Source organism: Aphelocoma coerulescens (genome assembly GCF_041296385.1).
Source record: "Aphelocoma coerulescens isolate FSJ_1873_10779 chromosome Z unlocalized genomic scaffold, UR_Acoe_1.0 ChrZ, whole genome shotgun sequence".
Lineage (NCBI taxonomy): Eukaryota > Metazoa > Chordata > Aves > Passeriformes > Corvidae > Aphelocoma > Aphelocoma coerulescens.
Window position 1 is genome coordinate 13,670,688 of NW_027184085.1, and position 26,758 is coordinate 13,697,445.

A 26,758-nucleotide genomic window follows, 5' to 3' on the forward strand; every position below is an offset into this window, starting at 1 on the left:
AACAGCTTTGGAATCCTCATTTGGAGTACTGGAGGCCTGAAGTCCCAAGATTCTTTTTTTATTCCTCCCCCAGCCAATCTAAAGGAACAACACAGTATTTTTTGTGGGTTTGAATGAGACTAAAACTCATCTAGAGCTTTCACTCGGTAACAAAATGCCAAACCACAAGCCAGCTCTTTAGAAGGGCATTCCTTTTCAGTAGTTTGCTATAATCCAGTTTAAGGCATCCTGTGTTGGACACAGTCACAAGACAGAAGTCACTCATAAATAACCTGCTGTTTAGCTGTTAAGAATTACATACCTGGATGCAATCCTAAAATAATTATAATGGGTAAAGATATTCCAAATTACCATGTCTCGGTCCAGCTTGATGAGTCCAATGACAATAAACCCATTTATTAGGCAAGAATGCAAGACATAGACACTTGTAATATTGTTTCATCATACCTGCTATCACAGTTCATTGTTCTTTAAGACAGAGACTCAGAGTAAACAGCTATTCAAAGTTAGCTAGCAGACCAGTAAGAATCTTTGGTCAGCTTGTAACAGGTCCTGCTAACAAGCTCTGAGTGACCATCCTGATGGCCGTTTCAAAATCTAGGACTGACCAGCAGTGATTTAAATCCTTAACTGAAATGCTGGTAAATATATTCCTTCATATGGGCATTAAGACAGTCAATTGTCCTCTGAGTTTTACTAATAAATTACATGGTGCCATGCAGTCAAGAAGATAAAAAACCCCCAAGCTGTGACTCTGTAAACCCTTTAACCTATATTTCAAGCTGGATAACAAATCCCTTGCAATAAGTTGGTTTTAATCCCTTAACCATCAAACAATATTAGAAATAAGAATAGTCTAAAACAACAGCTTACTAACTGATTTAGTTTTTGTTTAGCTCTCTCTGTTAAAGGAGTTATGTAATTTCTTCTGAACATGAGAACATGTTCTAGTTGAGATTTCCCAGCATCTGTTTAGATCTCCTGCAAAACTGGAATACACAAGTTGAATTATTGAAACTTCTGACTGCAATGCAATTTAAGTACCCAACTCCCATGGTCCTGCAGAAAGAAGCAAGAAAGCATCTTTAGCAGCAAGCTCAGGCTGAGCAGTCTAAGGGACAAAGTTCTAGTGACAGTTTTTACTAAATCAGTTGGAGATTTTATTTTTTAATTGGCAGAGCATTTTTCGAACAGGTCCAATGCAAGAAGTTACAGAATGACACTTTGCCATCAGACATCTACAGAACCTGTGAGGAATGATTCTTAGCACGCTTTGATTTGAACTCCTAATTTCAACTAGACCACAAGATTGAGTTACAGAGGACAGAATCAACAGCCACACTGATGTTCATTTGGTATGAAGAGTTGCTTCTTTTTAATGTCATTAAGTAACAGATACTACAGTTTTGTGTAACATCAATAAGTTTCTACATTTCCAGTTTGAGACAAATACTTAAATTTGTGATTTCATTTTTTAATTTTTTTTTTTTTTTTTTTTTTGCATTACAGAAAGTGCAAGAAAAGTTTGTATACAAGACTAATTGCATGACTGGCTGAACTAGCTACTAAGGCTGTATTCAAGTTGACTTTCTTAGCTCTCCAGTTTAGCAACAGCTTAGGCATTTGATTTAACAATAACATTTCAAGTTTATACTTAGCATTAACAGAAAAACTTCTGACACATCAGTCATCACCACTGGCCAAGAATGCTGTTACAGGCAGTTTTAACTGGTTCAAAAATCTGTTAGTAAAGAGGCTCTTGAGAAAAGGCATGCTTTTCAAGAGATAGAGTACTACCTCAAATAAATGGCACAGAGGTGGTGCAGCTGTTCACAAGGAGCCTAGGCATGGAGTGATACCCCACCCCACCATGTGACAACTGAAACTGAGCACATCAGGGATTCACTGAGATATAAGCAAGAACCTTACCTGCTTGTTCCATTTGTCTGCCAAGCCACCTTAATAAAAAAGTAATCCTAGTAGATTTCCCTCCCTGAAAAATGCCATATTAGCACCAAGACAACAGTTAGTGTCCACAACTACCTAAATGTTCTGCAAGAAGTTTTTCAGCTTACAGTGTAGGCCTCTAGTACTCAGGGCGTCAGCAGTGCTGTTACAGACCCCGCAGTCCCTTAATGACACATTTACGGCAGAATGATACTTTTACTTTTAGTTAAATAGACTAATATTAGATTCTTTTCCTCTACACATAGTTATATTTTTGTGGCTTAGAGACCAAGTCATCTGTCCAGTCACCAATTAGAACTGAGTAGCATCCACTTAACTTTACAACTGGCTGCTGCTGTCATAACAGGCAACTGACCTAGTTGTTTAAGGTATGGAGTTTTAGCTACTAATTCAATCCCCTTGTGCAAAGGCAACACCTCTTCCCTAGGTACATTAAGTTCCTCTATTTTGGGACAGTAAGTGCTGTGTAAAGGGAAATAGTACAAGACACATTACTCAGTGCTGCCAGAGGAGTGCAAAGAACTAAAGTAAAGGTAACATCCACCAATTTGAATTTGGGTTTTCAGCGTGAGTCAATATCCCCATTTGCTTTGCCCTGAATTATCTTCTTCACAGCATGTTCTTTGAGGGTCCATGCTTCAATCCACCTGGATATATTTTAGATTGCAGACATCATGAAACAACAGCAAGAATAGCAGACAGCAAAGTGAAACACGTAGAAAAATCACGTTGAGAAGAGGTCCAGTTACTCCATTTGTCCTTTTCTGATTATGCCTAGTATGATGGAAAGGAATTAGTGTTAGGATGGTTCTAAGTTATGGCTTTATTGCTTAAACAGAGCCACTGAGAACAAAACTACAGCCATAAATACCAACACTTGTCTTCTGTCAGAAGCTAGACAGTATTTCAGTGGAAGACTTAATGGTATTACAGAAGAAGATTTTATGGATCAACAGATCATACTCTCCAGTCAATGGTAGGAAATTTTAAATTACATTAGTTTTTAGCAATAAAAGCTCTTCTAACAACTTTTGATTAAAAATCAGAGTAAGAGCCTTACTCTAGTTTTGCTCCAATTTACCCAGAGTCCATAACTGCAACTGTTGAGGTGATTAGACTTCAGAAAGCTGTATGCTTTATACACGGCACTCTATGCTAACAGTCTCCCACAGATATCTGAAGGTATTGAAGTCAGCTCCTGTGTCTTCTGCAGCACATTAGTTTTCCTCAAGGGAAGGAAATCTAGATCCTATTGTGGGCGTGAGATTTAAGTCTGGGGAAGAATAAAGGCTCTAAGAAAGTGAAGCTGGCTAGGCTTAGACAGAATGCAGCTATGTACAAGTCTGATACAACTACTATAGCAGAAGTTCTTTCAAGCACTGTTTGCCATACTTTAGAGGGCATTAGTGTTAAGCTACTGCAGTTTTTAGCTATCCCTTTACCAAACATTTCCTCAATAAATTTCAGAGGATGAAGTAAGCTGGTTTATTAGTGGAAGACTTACCTGATCTATGCAAACGGGTTGCCAAAATTATCACCAAAAGGACCAGAAGGTGATTTCTGGGATTCTTTCTAAGGAAAGAGAGATAAGCTGTTAGTGGATTTCCAGTTTTCACCAGATTTGCTCTGCATGGCTCTATGAGAGTAGCTCTTTGAGCTAATCCCTGTTCCAAACAGCTGGAAAGAATACTCCAGAACTCCTGCTAAATATGCATTTACTGTACTGCTTCAACAAAACAAGGGGGCTCTAAGCTATGCTAGCAGTTATGCTAGTCCAAGGAAAGGTATTTTTCAGAAAACCATGTTTGCTGCTGAACACTCATTTGGAGCCAGTGGAGTCATGATGAGATATCTTTAAGTCGAATGGTAGAAGTCTTAAGTCAGCAGTCTGGAAGTGGTCCAGAATTTCCACTGAGGGCTTCAAGTGCTGTGTCCCAAATGCAGTGATCTGGTGAAGCCACTTTTTCCCCCACAGGGTCCTGAACATGGAACCTCCCATTTTTTCAGCTAGAGAGCTTCACGATCCACAGTGCTCAGTCTGCTCTAAAGAGGGTTATATATAACGAAAGTGGAATATTTCTGCAGCTACATTATTTGATATTCTTTTGTAGAAGGTCCCAGTACTAAAGAGCTTTCTGCTCATCTTTGCAGCTTGGGAAACTGGTTGTGAAGCCAAGCCAAATAATAATGCTTTGTTAGCCTTCTTGCAACAAATACCTTCTGCTATATTACATATTATCCTCAAAGAGGCAAAGGGTTTTTGTTGTATGGCCTCTAAAGCCAGGACTAAGCTACTACTCAAACATAGGCACCACAGTTATTAAGGAGAAAGAAAGATTTTTGATGGATTTTTTGTGATGGTGATGTCATTTGGGGGGGGGTTGATGGATTCTTCTTTTTTGTTTGTGTTTTGGTTTTTTTGTTTGTTCGGTTTTTTGTTTTTTTTTTTTTTTTTTTTTTTTACTACTTACAGATGAAGGACTGAAAGGGTCTGTTTTATCTTGACTTTCAAACAGGCCATCAGCTGGCAGTGCACTTAGTCGAGGAACAGGCTTTGGTGGTTCTAAAAAAGAGAGACATACTGCTGTATCACTTAACAGCTTTAACAAGAACTCAGGTCTGCCTATATAGCAACACCACAGCTCATCTAATTAGAAAAAGAAAAATCTTACATGGAAGTTGCTTGAAGTAACTTTGAGCCACAATTTTAACTCTTGCTTGTCCCTCACTAACCTTAAGCTGGATGGAAATTCTAACGTTGTACAGACTTAAGTTTACCTCATTCTAGTAAAGTCATTTAGGCACTAGGTGTCAGTGTTTAGCCACTGCCGCTGATCAAGCCTTCAATTTATTACTTGAGACAGCCCTTCAACCCTCTACTTCAGTAGCCGTCAAAAATGCTACCAGTCATTTTGGCAGACAGCTTGCTACCTTCCATTTCATCATGATCTGTACTATCTTTAGAAATGTCTACTTTACTACTAAAGCAAAGACTGAAAACTCCAGAAGCACCTGAAAGGCTTTGCTGTTCTCCTCTCCTCGCTGGGACTGCAGGTGGCTTTGTCAGCTGGAAGTCTTTGAACATTTCCTTGACATCCTTCATTTCTTTATCCCCAAGTGGATCCAGAGCAATGAATGCATCACTCTCTTTCTTAGACAGCTCCTTCTGCGGTGTAGTTCTGGGCGGTGGCTGAGGTGGGCTGGCTGTTGTTGACACGGAGGGCAGTGCAGAGGCTGTATGAGCTGCTAGCGTTGGAGATGTGAACACATTGCTCTGGAAGGGATTTACAGCACTGGTTGGCTGTGCCCAAGAACTCGGTGGAACTTGTGCTGGCTGTGACCAGAGACCAGAAGACTGAGTGGGTGTGGCACCAAAAGATGCAGATTGGTTCCAGCCTGACACTGCTTGAGTACCAAAGGCAAGTGGCTGAGTAAATCCTGGAGACTGAGCAGGCATCATAGACCCATGAAAGACTGATGTAGCCTGAGTGAAGGAAACTGTCTGTGGGGTCCATGGTGATGAAGTTACTGGCAAGCCACCTGTGGGGAGATTGTTGTTACACAGACTTCAGTCATCTGAAGACCCACAAGCAGGAGTGTATCAATTCCACAAAGTGTACCAGCAAAAGATAGTAATGTACTGTTTGCAAAAATCTCTTGGTTTGCACTTACAAATCAAAACATTTGGGGGGTGGGAGAAAGGGTTTAATTTTTTACTTTACTGCATTTCAGTGCTGCAAGGACAAAATTGAGGTTGTTGTAAGGGAAGGAGGAACATACTCAGCTCTAGCACAGAAGTGACAGGTGGATTTGCCATATAGTTACTTCTGTTTTAATGACTGTTAAGAAACTGTTACTCTGATCTCACAAGTTGTGCTTGGCTCACTTGAGCCTTGTGTACCTGAAGCAGCAATCTGCTGTCAGAGTTAAAGCAAAAAAACCCTGATCCATTTAAGCATGCAGAGTTTAGCCCTCTATTCACAGGACTTAATAGTTTAGGGCAAACAGCACATGGATTAAAGGGTATAGCACTACACAGGAAGTACAGGAAAACTAGGATCTGTGTTTTGGTGTTAGCAGGTATCTTGGAGTGGAACAAGACCTTGGCTTTTGTAAACTAACCTAAACCAGCCAATGGAGATGCTGTGGTAGAACTTGTTTTGAAGAGGTTCAGTGGACAAGTTGGTAGAGCTCCTGCTTGTGCCCCTGAGCTCAAGCTAAGGCTCTCCGTAGATGGCACAAAGAAGTCTGAGCTGAATAAGTCATTCGATGCAGTCTAGAAAGAAAAAGAAATTTATGAGATGCCATGGCAGAAAACATGCTAGCACGATAAGGGCTCCCTGGTCCAGAGCTAGAAGATTTTTTCATCTAAAGAGGAGGAGAGAGTTTTGATGTATCATTTAGAGTATAATAGCTTCAAACATCATCCTTTTTTTCATGCCTATGGAGATACATGGCATTAAATAGGCAAAATATGTAGCAGTCACAAGTCAACAGCAGGACTTAAACAACAGCAGAAGAGCAGGACTTAAAATGAGTAAATTACTTGCTATCACAGTGAGCTTCCCTCTGCATCCCACCCCTTTAGACACTACAGCTTAGTCTGCAGTAATGCCCATGGTTGTGGCAAGGCCAGCAGAGTTTTGCGTAATTTGTGTACAAGATAAATCTGATCCAGAGCCACCCTGTGCCTAATCGGGCAAGTCATTGAAATTGCCTTCAGTAGGCAAATACTGAGAAACCACATGGGTTTCTGTAAGCTAGTACTAGTATCTTATTGTTATGAAACCACAAGTTGATGGGCACACTGCTATTATAACAGATTCTGGCATTATATCAGGTGTTAATATGCATAGCAGCGTACTTACCAGACCTTTACAGGAGTATGGCAGCATTAAAGAAGAGAGTACAGAATTTAGTGACCATAACTACTATGAAGCATTCACAGATACTAGAAGGTACCATGGCTGCAGAGAGGTTAGAGTAAGCAGGCCAGGCAGAAGTAGATGTGTTGTGAATCTAGGTAGCCAGTTATACAGTAATAAGAAGGAAAAGCTTCCTTCACCCAGCTTCTCCAAGTAAAATCATGAGTATCACCATAAATTACTTGAACACTGTTCACCTTGACAGATCTCCTTCCTCTTCCTGGCTTGGTATTCTGTGGTGGTGGGCTAATTGTTATAGACTCATGTGGCATGAATTGGATATTGTTTTCAGATTCCAGCTTTACTCCATTCTGCAGAGATAATCCTTTGGAAGCACCTTCCACAAACAGGTTTGTTGGGACTTCAAGAAAACCATTCCGTTCTCTCTCTGGTATCACATTGGAAATTCTTGCTGCAGGTGACTTACTCTCAAGTGGCCACTGGCATGTTAGTGCTTCTTGTTTGCCAGTTCTGTTAGAAATCTGGTCAAACTGTTTATCAAAGTAGTCAATCTCACCATTTAAAGCACCATTACCCACTGGTGTCAAGGTACTCAGACTTTTCTTCTGATCAGATTTTAGAGAATCAAATGAAGATGGTGCAGATTGGGCTGGCTGTGTGAAAGGATCATCACTGAAAGGATCTGGATTAGGTGTGGGAAAGAAGCTGAGACTGGTAGAGAAAGAATTCTCAGGCAAGAAGGGTGTCTGTGCCTTTGGTTGTGGAAGAGAGGCTGTGATGCCATTCAAGAAGAGATCCTCTTTTGGAAAGGTTTGTTTGGTCTCAATTTCAGAATTAAAATCCACTAACAGGATCTCTTTAGCTTCCTATTTTTTCAGAGAGAAAAATGAAGTTAGTTATTTGTAGATTTTGGTGCACAGTGAAAAAGCTCAAGGAGAATAGCTGCAAAAGATCCTAGTATCCAATACATTATACCAGTAAATATTCAAAATCAAGGCAAGCACTGCTGTCTATAGTCAAATTACAGCTATTTGGTTTCTGAAACTCAATACTAAAACATCTGTTTCCAGATCCCATAGAAGAACTAGGATCTGATATTTAACTATCTGGTGGCTGTAGAGTCAGTAAGAACTAAATACACCTAGGCTTTCACTTGAGTCAAGCCCCTGTTTGAGTTCTAGTCCTTAGTTTTGTCAAGTTGTGAAATCACACTGCCTTAGTATGACTTCAAGTTGCAGTCTCAGCTTCAGAGTAACACTGGAGAACTACTTTCCAGTGGAAGATAACATGCTAATTCTCCACCAAGCATGCAGGAGAAGGGTGAGACTTGGTCACTGCCTGGGTTGACAGCATAATTGCATCATGGCTGATGGTGGCTTATAGTGCCAGATTTAAAATGATAGGGTTTTTGGGGTCATACTGAACTATGACCAGGTTTATGCAATTAGGCCAAATTTTGAGCTAGAGCTACTAGAATGACATTAGTAGAATTAAGTGCTAGAATGATGTCTAGTGATTAAGTGGGTACTTCTATAGCCCTACCCCACTAGTACACTGATGACTGCTAGACAGATGTCTCAGTAAAAAATGTATTTATTACTAGGACTAAATTTGCTTTCAAAGAAAAAGCCAAGGCAGCTAAGCTAGACTCTACTTACGGTGGGACTGGTCATATCAGGAGGTGTTGACATATCCCCAAACAAGTCCATCTGGTCAACTCCCTTGAAGCCAGAAATATTGAAAGAATTGATAGCTGTTAGAGCCCTCACAAGAAAAAGAATCAATCATTATGCAGATTTACTGTAAAAACATCTATAAACAGTGCATTTCCTATACAATATGGAAACAATCAATCAGTTATGAACTCCTTAATGTCATCAACAAAGTTTTAAAATTTAACCTACCAGTTTAATTTTGTCAGCTTGATCAGCAGGCAGTGCTTCACCACCATTCTGTAATAGATGGATAAGAGTTTCAGAAATAATTGGAATTTCAAAATTTGCCTTAAGCAAGGGACTTGCAGGCTTTAAAAAAGCAAGTGATGGAAAAGGGAAGCATGAGAGAGATCACTACTCAGTATTAGTTCCATAGACCCCTTTTATTTCCATTTCAATGTAATTAGGCATCTGACATTGCCTTCATAAAGCTGGAAGCATAAAGAAAGTCAAAGTTAGGTGTGGTGCAGCAGCATACCTAATCAAGAGAGGCTGAGTGGGAGTAACCTACCTCAGTCTTACTTGCTTCTTCACTCTAAAGAAAAAAGAAGACTTTTAATACCTAAACATCACGTAGAATGTCAAAAGCCTCTCACTTTGGAGGAGCTTACTAGACCTAGGCAATCAGACAGCTGGCACAACTGCCAACCAATAGCTTCCAGTGTTCCTGGATTTAGGCAGAGTTCAGTGTCAAGTCTTACAAGAGCCCAAAACTCAGCCAAAGTTGAAATAAGCTTTATGCAAAGTCATGCAGTTTCTGTATTTTTACTCACCTTTTTCTTTTCTTCTTCTTCCTTCTTCTTCATATTATATATTAGTTGGAAGAGGTCCTTAAGATCAGAAACCAGAGGCTCGGCCTGGAAAAGAATGTAGTTTTTAGGCCATGTACTACTTTTACTTGGACTTCTACTGCTGCTATCTGTGCAACAAGCCAAACATTCATAAATGGTGCAAGACTTAGGTTGAGATAACAGGAAAAGCAAGAGTTTAAAGAACTGTTTAGTCTTCATACAAGATTCTGCTTATGCAGGATCCAAGAACGGAACACAACCAGTACAGAACTGTTAACTTTACAGGAAAAATGGCTGTACACAAATTTGTGCTAACCTGTTATGTTTTTGCTAAAAAAACTAGTAGCAATACTACTTAAGTGCATGGCAAGTCCTAGAAGTGCAAAATTTATCCAAGCCTTCTGGTAGTCTCCTGAGAAGAAAAGCATTTTGCATTTGTCTATTTTCTACCAACTCCAGCACTGAACCTGGAGAAAGCTTCTATAAATAATACTACTTTTATTTTAAGCAGTATACAAATAGCAAATGAGCAAGGCACCTCAAATGTGTAAAGCAGAGACCAGCTTTAAATGGGATCTGTGGCATGATGACAGTTTAATGTGAATTAGAAAGGCATGGCATGCCCTGCACATACATTAACAAGAATCTTTTTGCTGAGTTGGTGGCAAGTTCAGCTACACTGCTTTGGAACACTTGTGTCGGGCATACAGCAGCTGTGTCAACATCTAAAGTAGAACAAGTCCCCTTCTACAGCCACTACCTTTGGCTCAAGCAGAGAATCCTTTGAACAGATCTCACTGTTCATACCTGATAACTATCCTCTCCTAATCACAGGGTTTAGACATGCAGCTGCAGAAAGAGCCATTTCAAGAGTTACTGACTTTAGCAAGGAGTACAGCTGCAGCAGACTAGAGCTGCAAAAGTCCTTACTTCTAAGCTAGATAAGTTTATGTCAAAAATAACCAGCAGCAAGTCGAGAGCTGTCTAAAGCCCGGCTGAGCTTAGAGGCTGGCAAGCAGCACCCCATGGTGAACTGAGGGAATAGACTCCAGGGTACATACAAAAGGCTTTTGTGCTTAATCTACAATTCCATTGAAACCAAAACAATTATTGATCAGAATGCTGACAAACTAATTAAACAAACTTAGAAGAGGGTCTTATAGCTGTTACTGAAGTAGTAACATGCTCCAACAAGGATCTCCTCAGTCCCACCTGTAGTGGGTCCAAAGCTGCCAACAGGTTCTTTGGGAGGGCAGGCAGGAATGGGTAAAAGAAATTTTTAGCTTTGAAGTCTGGGCTTATCAAGTCATTATAGCGGCTATTATACAATCATTATAAAAATGAGTTGATAAACAATAAATACCTAACTTCAGGTTGTTTGTGAAGCTCCATAATTCTCAGCAGTATTTTTAAGTAGCTTGTTTCCAGTTTTGCTGACATACAGATTCCCCTCAGGGAGGCTAACCTTGCACACAGGATTTCTGCATAGGAGGAACCTTCATAGAAGGATCAGAATCCCTCCCACAAGTTAAGGTTAGGAGGTCCTAGGAGGACCAGACCTGTCATTTACAAGCCCAGAATCATCGTTGCAATTAAATAACTGGTTTCCCTGCTGCACAAAGCAAAGCATCACATGAACTAGACAAATGTAGTTCTATATTCCTGTTAATTTTGAGTGATGCTCTGACTTCTTTACTTAAGAAATTGTACTCTCGCAGTGGGAAACCTGTGATAATGGCTCTGTTCATCTCACTAATGACTTTCATGGTATATAGAAAAGTTAAGCATCGTTAATCATAGTAACCAAGACTACTTGAGTGCTTTTTTTCTGGACTACAAAGAAACTGTACAAGTGAGAAGCCAGTGTTTACACTGTAAATTCCTACTGTCCTTCTTTCAGTAAAGTCTGTCCATGCATGCTGGTATTCTCCATAAGAATTTTGTAGGATTACCAACAAAACACTACACACTTATCACATGTTAGATGTTAATACAACAGCCTTATGCACAGCACATGAAAAAAGTATCTGATCCATACCTGTTGGGCTGTTTTTATGGCAAAAAATTGGTGCTGGCCTTCTCCTCCACATATATAGCCAAAGGCACGATTGTCTGTTACATCCCGAGCAATAAAGGAGATTTTGTTTACTGGATGCTCATGCTCTATGACCTGGAATTGGGAAAAAAATAACTATTGGTTTAAATTGCTGGAAACATAATAGCTGCCATTCTCTGTAGTTAGAATGATTGAGACTGTTAAAAAGCTTCAGTCCAAACCTCAGATTCATCAGCCTTTGACTAAGCACAATAGGACATAGCTGTCTTTTTGCCAGGAGTTTTCAACATTGCAAACATTTCACAAGCCAATTTATTTATGTGGAAGTGGGGAATGGTGCCATGAAGAAATCTAATTCGGATTGGTCTAACTTCCAGGTGCCTCACTAGCTTTAAGAAAATACATTATATCTTACCCCAGTTTTCTCGTCCATTATCTTGATACCAGAGAGGGAAATGTTTACCCAGATCTTCTGTTTGTGTTGACCCTGGGAGCGGGCTGCTGCTGCCATTCCCTGAAGAGAATGAATGTCAAAGTATTGATGAGACTTCTGTTGGATTGAGCTTTAATTTTTCTTTGCAACATATGACTCTTAGGTGTAAAGTGATACCACAGAACTAGACTGTTTGCTCTGTAAATGTTTTAGAGCTTTAAAACTGATTTTAGTTCACAAAACTGCTGCAGTAGCAGTATCCTTACCTGCTTTTTCAGCCTGATCAAAGGTATGTGAGTGCTCTGTACTACAGAAGTAGTAGTCTTTGTTGCTGTAGGGGTTAATTTATTTTTTGGTTTATCTGTATCACTTGGTGTCACCATTGACACAGGATGCCAACTTGTGCTTTTAGGTCAGTGTTAAATTGCACAGCAATCCCCCCTTCCCTTCCAAACCCCAAGCTCATAATTTATGACGAAATTCATATTGCTGGCATTCATACTGGATGCTTACAGACCCAAAGGAACATTCCCAAACTTTTTGAGAAACCTTTGAGCCAGAGATTACATCTTAGGAAGTAATATCCATCTAGACAGTGCTGTTAGCATCTACATTACCATTAAGCTGTATTTGAAGTTTTGCCAAAGTGACTATTTGATTTGCATTTTGAGGGCTAACCAGAGATTGTTCCTTACGTGACAGCTCAAGCCCTTACCTTCAGCTTCATCATTGAATCCTGACTCATTTTGTCTCCTCTTGCCTCGGGAACATCATCTATGCCAATCAGTTTAGCCTTGTATTTTACACCATCACCTTTGAATCTAGCCAAGAGGGATTCATCTGTCTTTTCTGGCCCTGGAGACAGAGAAAAGGTTTCATGGGTCTGTTTGTTTGTTGAGGTTACTTTTTTGTTTGGGTGAGTTGGGTTTTGATGGTTGGTTTGTTTTTCATCTTGTTTGGGTTTTTTTTTAAGATAGAAATGGCTATTTTGCTGATTTGTTATCTTTAAAAAAATGTACACCATGCAAGTACATATTAAAACTGTCCCTTGAGTACAGCTGACTAATAATCCATGTGGACTGCAAGACAGTTACTCCTTCAAGGTCACAGTACTTGCAGAATGTGGCCTCAGTTCAAGGAATGGAGCCCAGTGCTTAAGATCTGGGGGCTTCAGAATGATTGTTCACCACGTAAAAGACTAAAATATTGATAAGCAATAGCCAAGTAAATACAAGTGCTAAGAAAAAACACCATGCAGAAATGGTACTTCCCATGGCCATACAGGGTTTTCAATAAAGCCTTTATGTCTTATCCCTGTGTTCTGATGTGGGCAGATCTCTTCTTGCTGTGAAAAAATAATCTCCCAGTTCCCAACTAGAACCTGCTATCAGCACCATCATTTCTACAACAAGTCCTGGTACTCTTGTCCTTCTAATAATTTGGGATTTTAGCTGATTTTTTATTTCTGCTGTTCCTGCTACTAGGAACTGCTTGCTTTTCTTCTCTGCATGCTCAACACAGTTGAGTAAGTATGTACCTAGGTATGTATTTTTATATGAGGTAATATCATTTTTACATGATCTAATCTATCAAAAAATCTATTATCTAATATACAATAATTCTCATGGAATGAGTTTTCTAGCTTCCCTGGACTAGAATCTGTATCCAGGACAAAAATCCTTCTCTGGAGGGTGGGGAGGAGTCATGTTAAAGTTCAGACTAACAGCTACCACCATTCTCCAGGGTCTGGTCACCTCAGGAGGCTCTCATTTCTCTGGGCCCTTGCTAACTTGTCAGGCTGAGCAAACAACTTATTTAACAAGTGGAACTGAGAGCTTTAGAACTTAAGGCTAGAAAAAAATCCTTTAAAACTAAAAGCCTATCTTCTCGTTAAGTTTATTATACTAGTATTTACTCACTCCTCTAGTCAGCTGGAAAACTCAAGTTATTTTAGCAGTGGTGGGTGGGTGATCTTAGGCAAATGCAAAAGATTCAGGACATGGAATAAAGGAGGTGTTCAAGTGGTAAGCATTTCTTACCTTTCTTTTTTTCCTTCTTTGAAGATTGTGGCTTTGGTGGAGCCTGTTGTTCAGGCGGGCTGTTGGTAGCAGTAGTTTCAGCTTCAGTAGACATGATGGGATGGTGGCCAGTTTCGTTTGCTGTAGGCTTAAAAATCCAAGTAATTGTTAGAAGATGGACATTATATTTTACTTTGAAGAAGAAATATCCATATTGGAGCTGTTAGTTCATGTCAGTTCTGCTAAATGCTGATGCCTGATAAAGCCTGAAAGTATAAGGAGTGATCATATGACAAGTCTGACTCAGAGCTGGGCTACAGAGAGCATGAAGTTATGGCCAGCAGGTGATGAATACTCACCTCAGTAATACCTAAGCAGTAGGTCACACTGATCTACATCAATGGGCTATACTCACACCAACATACTCACACCAACTCACACCACCTGTCAATCTTTAGCTTCTTTTTGCCTTTTAAGGCTATTTATAGAACCTCAGCTATTTTGCTCTATTCTCATTCAGCACTGCCAGCTGCATCTCTAAAGTAGAATAGAAGAGAACAAAAGAAGCATTTGCTAGAATCTGTTCCAAATGCCCATGAAGATGACACCAAAACACCCAAAAGATGCCAGTAGATATTTTTGTGTTTCTATAACCAGCAAAAGTCTGACGTTATACCACCCAACAGGTAAAACCAAATAATTTCCTTAGGCTGCAGACAGACTGTTCCAGTAAAAATACAACAGAACCTCAAGCCAACCCCCACACACTTGTCTTAACAGTAATCAAGTAACCTTCAGATTTTCAAAAACCTGCAATTGGACAAGAAATTATGGATGTTTAGGACTTAACTCTATACCATATGACCCTTTTGCTTCTGAGACTCAAATTTAAAAAGCAATCTACAGTCACCATGTTTAGTTCCAACACAGCTGAAGCATTCACTCTCACCAAGCAGAGGTACTCAGAGAACCTTTATAGAGTGATGAAGATCTGTACCCAGCTAAAAAAACTGGACATTCACATCTGCTACAGAAACCATTCTATCAATCTTCTGTCTGGGATATTGCAATGGCTGCAGTTAGCCTCTTGAATTTTAGGATAACGAAGTCAAGAAATTGTTTAGGTGACTAAATAATTGGGCTCCCCTCTAATTCCTCCTACATCCAGGCAAGCTGCCACAGATAAAGAGACCCCTTTTATCCAGCATTTGAGACACACTGTGTGTGTAGATAAAAGTGCTGAAGCATTGCGTAACCCCTTGCATTAGAAGTTTGTTATTCTCAATAGCCAGTTCCTCATTTGCCTTAGTAATAGATGACGCTTTATGCATTACTTGAAATTAACTTTCAGGGTTTTGCTCTCATTTCTGCCTTCTCTTCACGCCTCAGTTTAATGATAAGTCAATACCTGGAATGACTTAACCAGCTTGCCACTAACTGAGTAATGGATATCAGTTCTTAACTAATTCTTAACTTAGGAAGAACAAAAATTCCTAGATCTTAAAGAGAGAATTTCACCCTAAAAGCCTCCATTTCCATTTACCAGCAGGAAGGCCTTTAGGATACTAGCTGTTAATCAAAGCAAAATTTGATCTAGCTGCTTACCAGATGGTTTGTGAATTCCATTTAGCATTGGTCAAGTAAATTAACAGAGATAAGAGTGCTCAAATAGGAAAGAACTGTCAGCTATACCTTTTCTCCTCTGTAAGCTACTTATCTGGCCACAGTTAGGCAACATTTGATGCAAGGGAACAAAGGTGTTGCTGTGAAAGTTTCAAGTGGTTCTGAGTAGAAATAGATGTCAGAGGAAGAGTTTGTTTAGCAAGCCATGGTTATTTAAGAAATTTTATCACTGAAAGAGTGGCTTGTGCATCCATTCTGACAAAAGATCAAGGGGAAAATTATTAAGCCAACAGGGAACTTGCAGGATACTTGCAACAGTGCTAAAACAGATTGTGCCTATTGAAATCCACATTTTAGTCAGATAAAAGGAAATCAACTGAATTCTTCTTTTAGAGTAGCTAAGCTACTTTGTCTGATAGTATAGTTTTGGGTGGAGATAGCTTTTAGACATAAGCATACGGAGCCCCTCCCTAGATTTATCAAGTCCTTCAGAAATAATGAAGGAAAGAGTTAAGGTTGGATCATTAGTTGAACACCCACCCTGATAGGGAAGATTACTGTTGAGAAAATGGAAGGAAAAGGCCCAGAAGAGAGAAGGAAGACTTGCTCTCAAGAAGCTAACTCATAGTTTTAGAACATTCTGCCCAGTTCCATGCTGGAAAAAGAAATAAGAAACTCAGGGGACTGAGTCCTGCCTGTCAGTGATCCTTCTTCTTCTAATTAGTAGAGCTACACTAAGCTCTGGTTTTATACAACTTGTATCACATGTTGAAGTAAAATTAAGAGGCAATAAAAAGCAAATAACTTAAGAAGGAGCGAATATTCACAAGCAAGACCTCACTTTGGCAACTGTAAAATGGTCAATATCTATATGTACAGCTGCCATCTTTAAACTCAAGGCATCTCTGGTCATCATTGCCGTCTGCCTCTGTTGTATGGAAGTCAGACCACTTATTTTTATAGAATCAGACAGCAAAAAAACCCACAGTGGAGGAAGATGGGCAGGGATGCATACAAGTCTGGCTGAACCTGTGCAAATGCCCCATCTTACTATGAAAAAGCTTATTCTTAGTGTTAGCAGTACAATTCTAGGTTAGTGAGGGCCTTCTGGCCACTTTACAGGGCCCACTCTCATATTTGAGATCTGGCAAAACTCATATCCCCTGGTGAGATTTCACAGTACATGATGGTTATTTATCATACCTTTGGAGAACCTGGTGTCTTTGAGAATCACCTCAGAAACAAGAGAATTAGTGAAAATAAGAATGCAATGACAGACAAAGGCAACCTTAATAGCTGTTTGTATTTTAAATAACTAGTTCTTGATACCTGAGTTAAACCACATGTCTTGCACAAAATTGCCTCAGGCTTCACCTTAAAGTTTCACGGGGGGGGGGGGCAACATGTAGCTTAAGCTAGCAGCAATCTATTCTGCTCAATATAAAAGAATCTCAACCAGAACTAGGTATGGATTCTGTGCTTTACACTCAGGCTAAAGCTCTGCAGGGTCTTCATCATGCTTAAGTTTGTGTTATCTTCATGGAAAGTGCAGGTGTGCTTTACATGCAAGTAACTAAAATAAAGTTAAAATCTGTTTGTTGCTTGGAGGCTTCCTTTCACAGTACTCAGCCTCTTAGAATTTCCTTACTCCAGCTGCAGGTGTAAGGCAGCAAGACTAGAATTGTTCTCTTACACTTTAATTTTGAGTTTGTCTCAAAAGAGTCAGCCAGCAGGCATGGCAGGGTTAGAGATGCATGTGCTTTTATGCAAGGGTGCAAGGACAGTCAGATATATGCCTTCAGATATACTGGCATAGTAGAAAGAGCAAGGTCATTCCCCCAGCAACTATGTCAGCACTTAGTTTAAAGCAGTTTGAATCTTGTCCATGTGGATGGGTCCACTGGTATCACCACACCTTAATTACTCACTATGCAGTTGTATGGCCCATCTTCATTACGGTGCTAAGTGCACTGTTTCAAAAATCTAAAGACGACAGATTTAGAGATGCTGCCGCCTTGGGAGAAGTGCACCAAACTCTGCCTGTATTAACAGATACACATTGCACACATTTTGCTCACCCACTTTTCAATTTACTCCGGAAAGGGCTTGCAAAGAGACCTCTAGTAGTTTCTTCTTCCTTTCTTTTAGGGACTATCCTGTGAAGAGCAGATAGATACCGATGACTCCTCAGACAAACACCATGTCAGGCCCTCAACACACAGTCCTTGAAGTACAACTTGCTGCCTACTGTCGCAAGCCTGACTACTCTCCATTCAAGCAATGTAACTAATTTCTACACATTTGCCTTAGGAAAGTCAGTCTTTTAGCTTTTGGCATATTGTGCTCTTGGTGTCTTCTCTGAACTCTCTACAGGGAAGGCTGTCAATAATGACAAGTCATCCCTGAAATACCTGTTTCTTAGCAAGACTTGGAAGAACGTGCTGAACAATTTTGTTGAGCAACGTTTCATTTCCCTTAGAGATACTTTTACAGATATCTTTTATTTGAGCAGGGGGTGGCAACATGATAGATACCCTTAATGATTATGTTTTTGTCCTGTACACAAGTGAATTGAGAATCTTCATTATGGCTGTAGTCTGTCATGGGATTAAGGACTGAACAGAATCCTGCTTTTCTCCCCCTCAGCAGACAAAGATAAATGTCTCAAAGTTGATGAGAGATTATCTGAGAAGAGGTTAGTGACACCCAAAAAGTCAGAGGCAGATAAGCTAAACATCTGCTCAGCAGCTTAATTCTTTGTCCTCTTCACAGCCTGTGCTCCTTCTTTGTCCCTACAAGTACACGATTCAGCTTAAACAGCTATTGCATGTAAATATTAACCTTGAATTAGAATCTGCAAGGCCGAGAGAGGACAAGAGAAGCTTTTACTGCCAAGTGAAATATAGCCTGTTAGGATGAAGTAGTAACAGGAAGCACAGCAACAGTTCAACTGCTGAACATGTGTCTGAGACAGGTTGCTTCCTCCCTCACTGTTCTTGAAGAATTAGTCAGGTTCTTCTGGTTAGAAGTTGTATTAGTGAATTCAAGATTTTCATTTTCAAGCTAAGAAAATAGAATAAAGGCTAAACAACAATTTACACAGTACGCAAGAGTCAAAGTTGCAAAGCCAGATAGTCTGTTACCAGTAAATTATCTTGACTGGCAGCCTTCCACTCATGTCAGGAGTATAACACTGCATTTGTGTAAACCCCTGTAGGACTGACTGACATTTACATCTAACAACTCCCCATCTGATTATTATATTTTCTGCTCAATTCCTGATTCAGTGGTAGTAGCCTTGAGAAGCCCTAGGTGTGCATTAATAAATCAAAAATATGAACGTGCTAATCAGACTTTTGCTTTTTAAACACAATCACTCATGCTGAGGAGTCAAAAAAAATATAATCTTAAATGTTTTCTTTCATTAGTAGAACACCCATTGCTCTGGTATCTGGCAGTGTCTAAGGAGTTCAAGTTGAATAAACCTTCTGTAACATGACACAAGATTATAATGATTTAGATGGAACATTCCAGATGCTAGTTCTGATGCAAGCACTGACATTGGTCTGTTTTCTCTGTTAAAACAATCACACTATTCTGTTACAAACCAGCATATCCAGCAAATATTATCCATGAGAAGTAACAGTGTTACCTACAGGTAGGTTATACATGATGTGTTCACACTTACACATAACAAGTACCTGCTTGAAGGCAAATGGTAGAAGAAATTTCATAGACAGCTTGGGAACTATTCACCTCCAGTTTTAGCCATGTCTGGAATGCAAGAGCAGCATTACTTGTCAGAAAGATGACTGAACACATACTTTTATATGGCAGAGTCTAACCAAAGGTCCTGTGGTTGGTCTTGTAAGAGAGACAACTGAAAAGGTTTTTAAACTACGCTGCCTGGCAAGTGCAGCTATCTGTCATTCCCAAAATTCAGTAAGGTCTAGATTAGCAATGCATCCATCACTCAGTTCAAAAACCCTGTTTAACTGTCCTACTTAGGCTGTAGATTGGTAGAAATATGATTTGTGTTCGAGAGATTATTTGCTTGATATCCTGACTTTAGTTAAACCAAGCGCTTACCTGTTGGACCAAGTATTTCTAGAATAACAGGATTTGACTTTTGGGAACTTCTGTGCAACTTGATTTTTAGGCCCTGTTTTATGTTTTGTCTTCTTACCCAACAGGTGGATTGATACTGTTGAGATAATAAAGGCAGACTTACACCAAGGGCTTCATCTGTCAACACGAATACCAGTTTGGAATAAACTACAACAGTACTTACATACTGCAGGATGTGGAACATAGTCCAGCTGTCTTTATCATATATAACCAGTAAAGAGAAACAGGGAAGGGTGACCTTCATCTGCTTAGTAGGATAGAAGTACAGAGTTTGACATGTCAGGGAATACCTCCCTCATTCTGCTCCCTTCCCTAGTACCACCTACAAAGTAGATAAAAGTCTTAGTACACTGCTGAGCCATGTCAGCTACAGACGTTGGCATGTACCATTGCTGGTGCAGGATCATGCCTGTGAAACCACACAGACATCTCACCGTTCAGCCATGCCAACTGCTATTTCATCAGCTGAACAGAACGGTCTGTTCTCATCACATCAGTCTCCTCTGAACCTCTTGGTTTTTAGCAAGAACACAGAAATTCAAACTTAGTTCCCGGAAGTGTTTTCTACACACTTGAATCACAGCCAAGAGAAAATCACTAAGTTAGCAGCTGGGACTGAACAGGTCACACAGTTCAAGTGGTGCAATTGGATTGGTACTTTTTGTCATTCTACTATGCTTTTAGGCACATGATTTCTGATAATTAATTACTTGTCAACCCAGCTACCACAGTAGCTCTATTTTGGATTTTTCTTCCACTTGTCATGGAAATAAATATATCTTTTGCAGGAAGATTAAAACAGAGGGCTCAGGAGAAGTAGTGACCGGTTTAAATAAGCTATACCTGATGAATAACTTGGAACAATATAAATTAATGAGTGAAAAGCATTTCATGAGCTAGTGCTGTCTGGTTCCGTGAAAACCTGATCACAAGATGAAGGAAACTAGCACTGTCATAGTCTATTTGATAGGGTTATTTTTCAGCCAGGAACTTCAGTATCCAAGGGTAGTATCCAGATATCTAGTTAGTCCACCTCAGATTATGAGTTGTTCCAGGAATTAGACAGCATGTTGCAACAAGTCTTGAGAGCAGCCTTTCCAATCTCTGTTCATCAGCTATGCTAACCTATTTGTGAATTTCTTGAATTAAGAAATCCCTTCACTTTTAGTATCAGCAATACCAACACTTGAACTCCAGATTCTTCCTTTAGAAAGAAATTGAAAGGACATACTGGGATACCTTTTTTGATAGAGAGCTATTACTTTGGTAATAGACTGATTAGATTAAATATTCATATTATCCACACGAATTTTCTTCCTATCAGCCTTCAAGAAAAACTAAGGGACCACTCCTCTATACCTCTCTCCAGTTTCCAGTTCTGAAGCCTCGTAAATTAGTGGCACCTGAGCCAGAACTCAGCTGTTTGCTCTAGTTACTGCTAAGGAAAGCATCACCTGCCAACAGGATGGGGAATCTCAAGCAATATGGCTGCAGTGCCTACAGCTCAACTTTCTATCAATATTCCTTGTTGAGACTCATAGGATATACCAAACAACAAGGAAGCAAAGCAGTTGTTATTCAAGGCAGCTAGTGTTTACTCAGATGCAACTGAGTTTGAACTGAACAACAAATCAAACACTTAATTTCCAACTGTACTCCTAAGGCCCTCCTGCCTAGAGGGCCTGTTTCTGATCTTCTTGCTTGTTAGTATAGTGAAGGACTCTTGCCAATAACCATGCTTTTCACCCCTCCTTCTCCGAGCACGAACTTGACACATATTGAAGCTGTTATCATAGGTTATTTCAGCTGCATACAGTTAACTGTCCACTGCTGGAACAGTTATCTTTCTTTGCAGTTTGGGTATATGCAAGCTGTACTGAGGGAGATTGCATATTTTCTGCAGAGTTTACACTGAACTGTGTTTTCTACCTGTTCACAAATTTATCTGTGTGACAAATAGGATTTTCCTGTATTATTCTTGCATTCACACAGCCTAAACCCATGTAATCCTGCCCACATTGTTGAATACTGCAGTTTGCTTACCCAGCCTGGTTATGCCATGAGCAGCCAAAAGCCTATCATTAAACATTTATTTCAGCAGTAATTGAAGAACACTTCACCTACCCCCCAGATACTGTGCCTCCAATACACAAATTGTTGTAGCAGTTACTGTCACAGGAGTCACTCCATACTGCCTCCTGTAAGAGATGCAAATTATGTTCATTATGTATTCTGAGAACACTGATGAAAATTCTGGTTGCAGAGCCTACTTGCTATAGGCTTTTCTACAGCAGATCCAGTCTTGTTAGTTATTATGAAGCATACTGCTTAATATAAGGGTACTCTTGCCCTCAAGATTAGTTATTACCAAGGCCCCCAGCTTGCCTTGTATATGCAGCAAAAAAGGCAATGAATAACTACACAAGACTCAAATTTTAAAAGGTGGCATAGAAAGACCTATACCAGAGGCTAGAAAGGATTAACCAGGATTTTCAGAGTTTCACTACAGCTACCACAGTAGATGTCCTACTGGACAGCTAGTAAAGTTTCATAGATGACTGTTCTACAGTGTTTCCCTATCAGTAATTGTAGTTACACCATTAGAGGAAGTTTACACTATTGTTCCTAAATCCAGACTATAAAGCAATTTTCACCAGGTTGTCTCTAACTTCCCATCTCTATGATGATCTTGATAGCATATTATAGGGATGCCCCCATCCCTCAGAGGCATACAAGGAAAAATGTCACATCTAGAGTTTACCTTCCATCAACCAGGGTAGCCATTTGCAGAGAGATCTGTGATTCAAGCTACTAGAAAACTAGTCCTTACTCATACAGTGACCTTTGTGCCTTGCCTCAAAGCACAAATGGCCGCATTCTGACAGGGCACAGAAGAGATCTGTAAGGTAGAAAAACAGGTTGCAGTGTTAAAACTACATCCTTAGTGCTCCCAGCTTCTTTTTTCCCCCCTCCTAAGAGGAAAGTTTCATCCATAGGCATTTTAGCCACAGGACAGGTATATTAAAGTTGTGTGGCACAGCAGCATTAGGATTCGCATAGACTTTGCTGGAGGCTCAACTTCCTAGCTGACATTGTCATGAAGCCTCTTGACTGTCAAGAGGAAGGTCCATTATCTTGTCTCTTAGACCTACTTTTTCTGGTTAAGAGATAATCCTCATCTTACTGCTTAAGGATGCAACATGAACTGACAGAACAGCAGGAAATTCACCTCCAAGGCCAATAATCTGTCCTTAACTGGCCCTGCAATGTCTGAGCTTTTAGATTTAAGGGGACACACACCAGCTATGAAGCTGTATTAAAAACTTTTAAAACTAATTTAAAAATCATACAGATAATTAGGGGTAAAAATCTGCAGGGCATTTCATCTGAGACACTTCATCCTTGAGCACTCCAGAGCATATGCAAGGCACAGTCTTTCAGGTGTGGGGAGACTAGGATGGTCTGTGTCTCCATCAGCCAGGGCTGAGAAGACCTGGATGGGAGAAGATGCTTTGTTCAGCACTCAACTGCCCACCTTGTAAAAACAAGGTAATCCTATTGAAACTGGCACCTCTTGTTTATTGACTAGGCCTGACACTGTGCTTCATTCAGCATCTTTATAACCCTGAGACCCCTGAAGCCAGGCACAGCCTCAGAATCAGGTGTCTAATGCCAGTTTTTCTTCTCAGTTACAATCCTTAGACACCTTGATCTACTTGATCTCTTTAACACAACCCCAAGTTGTACTTCTGTGGAGTCCATGCTGAGGTAGTGAGCAGTGGCTTATGCCTGTGTTTCACAGCAGAAACTCATTAAGACCTCTTAGCAATCCCCTATCCCTGTGGTATCATTTTGATTCTACTAACAAGCCATTAGTCTACATGCACGATCTAACTTTTTTCTCCAAAATCCCTACAGATTACAAGTTACATTCATGCTTCTTAGTAATTTCTTTTGACAGAATCTAGCCAGTAAGCAGAATTTGCATCAGCACTATTTCAAGATCAAGCTGGCTTTCTCTAGATGTGGAATTTATTGCTTTGTACAGGCAAATTCATGCTTCTGTAGTGGTCACATGTTGCTATCCTTGCTAAATAAAGTCCACAAGCATTCCCAAGAACAGGGTTAACCCAGCTGGTCACACAAATTTCCTAAAAGTGTGACATTTACTAGGAAAGGCGAGCATCAATAGGAGAGAAAAATCAGCAGGTTTGGCAACAATACCCAACAACTGCAGTATATTGGCACACTTTTACATCTTATCTCAAGCTATGGCTTTTCTCCTTTGATTTTTAAGCATCCACACTGGATTCACCCTTCCTTGACGTTAAGTACATTTATTTGCTTTCCCACAGAGACAAAAACCTACCCTTTCCATACATTATATTCACCTGCTTAGAGTGTTTGTTCTCATATGTGCTTGTGAAATAAAGGCCTTAAGCAAGAAGTATATGAAGTGTATCTATAGCAGCTACTGATCTGCAGTGTGCAGGTAGCTTAACAAGTAATACTCTTCTCAGTGAGAAAATAGATTTTTACTGGAGCTATATAGACATACTTGGCAGCACTGGAGAAGGTATATGGTAGATTAGACAATCAGCTTTACCTTCACAAAAGGAAACTGATACCAGATACATAAAGGTTGAAGGACTCAGCGTTCACTCCCTTTTACACTGAGCTTTCCTATGCACCACATCATGAGGTTTGCTAGTAAAGCCTCTGTTCTGATGACTCACCTGATATTAATTTAGTACTCTCATCCTCCTTACCATTGCTACCATTTGGTTGTCCTCCTTCCAATGCAAGCTTACTATTCATAAAAATTTCTCCTTCAGCCTTGATCACATCCTCACACAATCCAGGGTACTTTGAAAAGCTGATTATGTCTCAAGACTCATTGCACTGGATGCTACTGCAGTGATTCGTTGAACAGATGTGGTGGATGACTTTCTCAGACAATCCTCAGCTGGAAGGATTTTCTTTGGATTACTATTCAGGTCTCCAGTTAGCCTCACCTACCTCCTGGAAGGTCCTAGTGGAAGCTGACCCGAAGACCTGCTAGCATTATAATTGCCTATCAGACACAATAACATCCTTTCACTTTAACATTGCCTGTCAAGTCTTCACGGCAAACTAGAATACATAACTTCATAATTAATTTTCTTGAACTGAATCTGCATCTTTAATTTTGTCTATTTACACAGGTGTTGCCATCCCAGAGCATACCTATGCCTATTCTTTAACATACAGTGGGCAAATCTAAGCCTACATACTCTCAGATTTGGTTAATTTTGGGCAGCCCTGTTTGTGGAAGTTACAGAAGACTTCTGAAGAAAAAAATGTACCCTTTTAAGGCAAACTAGCTTAATTAAGAGACAACTTTAAAAATTCCTGACCCTCAAAATAATAAAATCATCAGCCTTACCAGTGAATTTGTAGTAAGCTTTCGAGTAATCAGTCTCAACATTTTTGCGAGGTAAAAGCTCTGTTACAGAGAAGTCCAGCTGAAGAAGTGTGGCTATGTTGGCAACACCTGCATTTATCTTATGGCTCACTGCACTGGCACCATTCCAACATTAAGTGTCACCATATGATGGACATTAGACTTTATGTATCATCACCAGTAAGTTTCTCTCTCAAGGTAGACTAATTCCAGATAATCGTCAACATCTACAGCTATCCCGGTTTACCCCAGACCAAAATAGCATGCAGAAATTCACTGGCAGACAGAGGAGTGCTCACAAGGATACTCCATCCAAAACCAGAACAAAACCCCACTCCTGCTTCACAGCATCCTGACGTGTGCTGATCATTGTCTCTGCTATTAGAGAGATTCTTTCATATTAGTTATTTATTATAACTATTTAGTTATAGGAAATAGGAAAATCAGTGTTTATATAGTTAATCTATTTCATGATTTTAACCCCATCCTCTCCACACACAAAACCGAAAATGCGCGTTTATATTGCTTTGCTGTCGTGCTTCCCCCGGTCGTCCGCCTGGCCTCGCCGGAGCCAGAGGCGGGCGGCTTCCCCCCCACCTCAGCCGGGACACGATCCCCGCAGCCCGGCTCGGGCAGCGCCGCGACCCCCGCGGGACCGGGGCCGCCCCAGCGCCGCCGCCTCCCGGCGCAGCGCGGCCCCCGCGGCGCCTCTCGCCCGCGGCTGCGGGAGCAGCGCTGAGCGAGCCGAGCCCGGCCCGGCACACACAGCCCCTCCGGCGCCCCATCCGTGTCAGCGCCCACCCCACAGGGGTACCCCGCGCCCCGCCGCAGGCACCGACTATCAGGTCGTCGTGGATAAAGCTCCTTCCCCCGGTGACAGCTCCTTCACCCCCCGCATCACCCCCTCCCAGGCTGCGTGAGAGCCGAACCCCGCTCGCAAAGCTCCTTACAGGCTAGATCCGTGCCGCTCCGTGCATGATCCGGTGATCGCAGCCCGTAGCCTGGCTGGGACCGGGGCCCCGGTTAAATATTGGGTTGCACTCTCGCCTTCAGATTAGTTAGCCACTCACAGCGAGCGATGTGGTTTTAATCAGATGCTGGCAGCTGAGGACTACCCAGGAATGCGCTGTGATGTTTTTGCTGCTTGGTCTTGGCTACTCCCCCTCAACGTGTCGGTGCTCACAACTTTAACCCCTTGCGAGCCGCCGCTCCGGCCGCTGCTGCGGGGGCGGGAGGGAGCTGTGGCCCGGACAGCCTCTCACGGGGGGTCGGAGCCCCCCGAGGGACGCGCGGGGAGGGAAGTGGGCTGGGAGACAGCTGGACCCTGCGGGGCACGGAATCGTGTGGCGCCCACAAATCGCAGGGCACAGGTATTTCTCTCTCTCCGACAGCAACGGGCTCGGCACGCTCTTCTAGAAAACGGGTCCCCTTCATGCGCCTGCATGAACGTGGGTGCGGTGATGGTGTTGAAAATTCCAAGCCCAAACCAGCAGCTTTTGTTTGTTTGCTTGCTTGTGTGTTTTGTTTGTTTGTTTGTTTGTTTTGTTTCCTTAACTATCAAACCCAAATACCTGAGTAACTCTCTCCATCCTCCATCTCCCCAAATGTGTGACCAGCCGAACCAAAATACTGGGTCAGTGCAGTTCAGTTTATGGGTCACATCCAGACCTGACCTTTGTACTTCCCACTCATCTTTA

General features: G+C 40.9%; 1 protein-coding gene across 2 annotated transcripts; it reads right to left on the minus strand.

Annotated features, from left to right (window-relative positions):
• Positions 1-1,347: 1,347 nt before the first annotated feature.
• Positions 1,348-26,164, minus strand: DAB2 (DAB adaptor protein 2). Of its 2 annotated transcripts, XM_069001505.1 has the most exons (15): positions 26,012-26,164; positions 13,889-14,015; positions 12,565-12,704; positions 11,832-11,930; positions 11,399-11,530; positions 9,343-9,426; positions 9,081-9,104; positions 8,759-8,806; positions 8,513-8,575; positions 7,091-7,720; positions 6,091-6,244; positions 4,981-5,508; positions 4,440-4,531; positions 3,473-3,540; positions 1,348-2,742 (listed from the first exon to the last, which is right to left on the minus strand). In XM_069001505.1, exons 2-14 carry the CDS (start codon positions 13,980-13,982, stop codon positions 3,478-3,480), a joined length of 2,151 nt encoding a protein of 716 aa, XP_068857606.1. In that variant the 5' UTR covers positions 13,983-14,015; positions 26,012-26,164; the 3' UTR covers positions 1,348-2,742; positions 3,473-3,477. The 2 variants fall into 2 exon arrangements, with proteins under 2 accessions (XP_068857606.1, XP_068857607.1); XM_069001506.1 differs by lacking the exon at positions 9,081-9,104.
• Between the last annotated feature and the right edge of the window lie 594 nt (positions 26,165-26,758).

Bases quoted from the DNA above. Each gene is read 5' to 3' on its own strand.
- DAB2 (XM_069001505.1), bottom strand. From the start codon at position 13,982: ATGTCTACTGAAGCTGAAACTACTGCTACCAACAGCCCGCCTGAACAA. The intron at 11,931-12,564 runs GTAAGGGCTTGA...CATTCTCTTCAG, and splicing joins ATTCAATGATGAAGCTGAAG to GGAATGGCAGCAGCAGCCCG. The intron at 4,532-4,980 runs GTGCTTCTGGAG...TCTCTTTTTTAG, and splicing joins AGAACAGCAAAGCCTTTCAG to AACCACCAAAGCCTGTTCCT.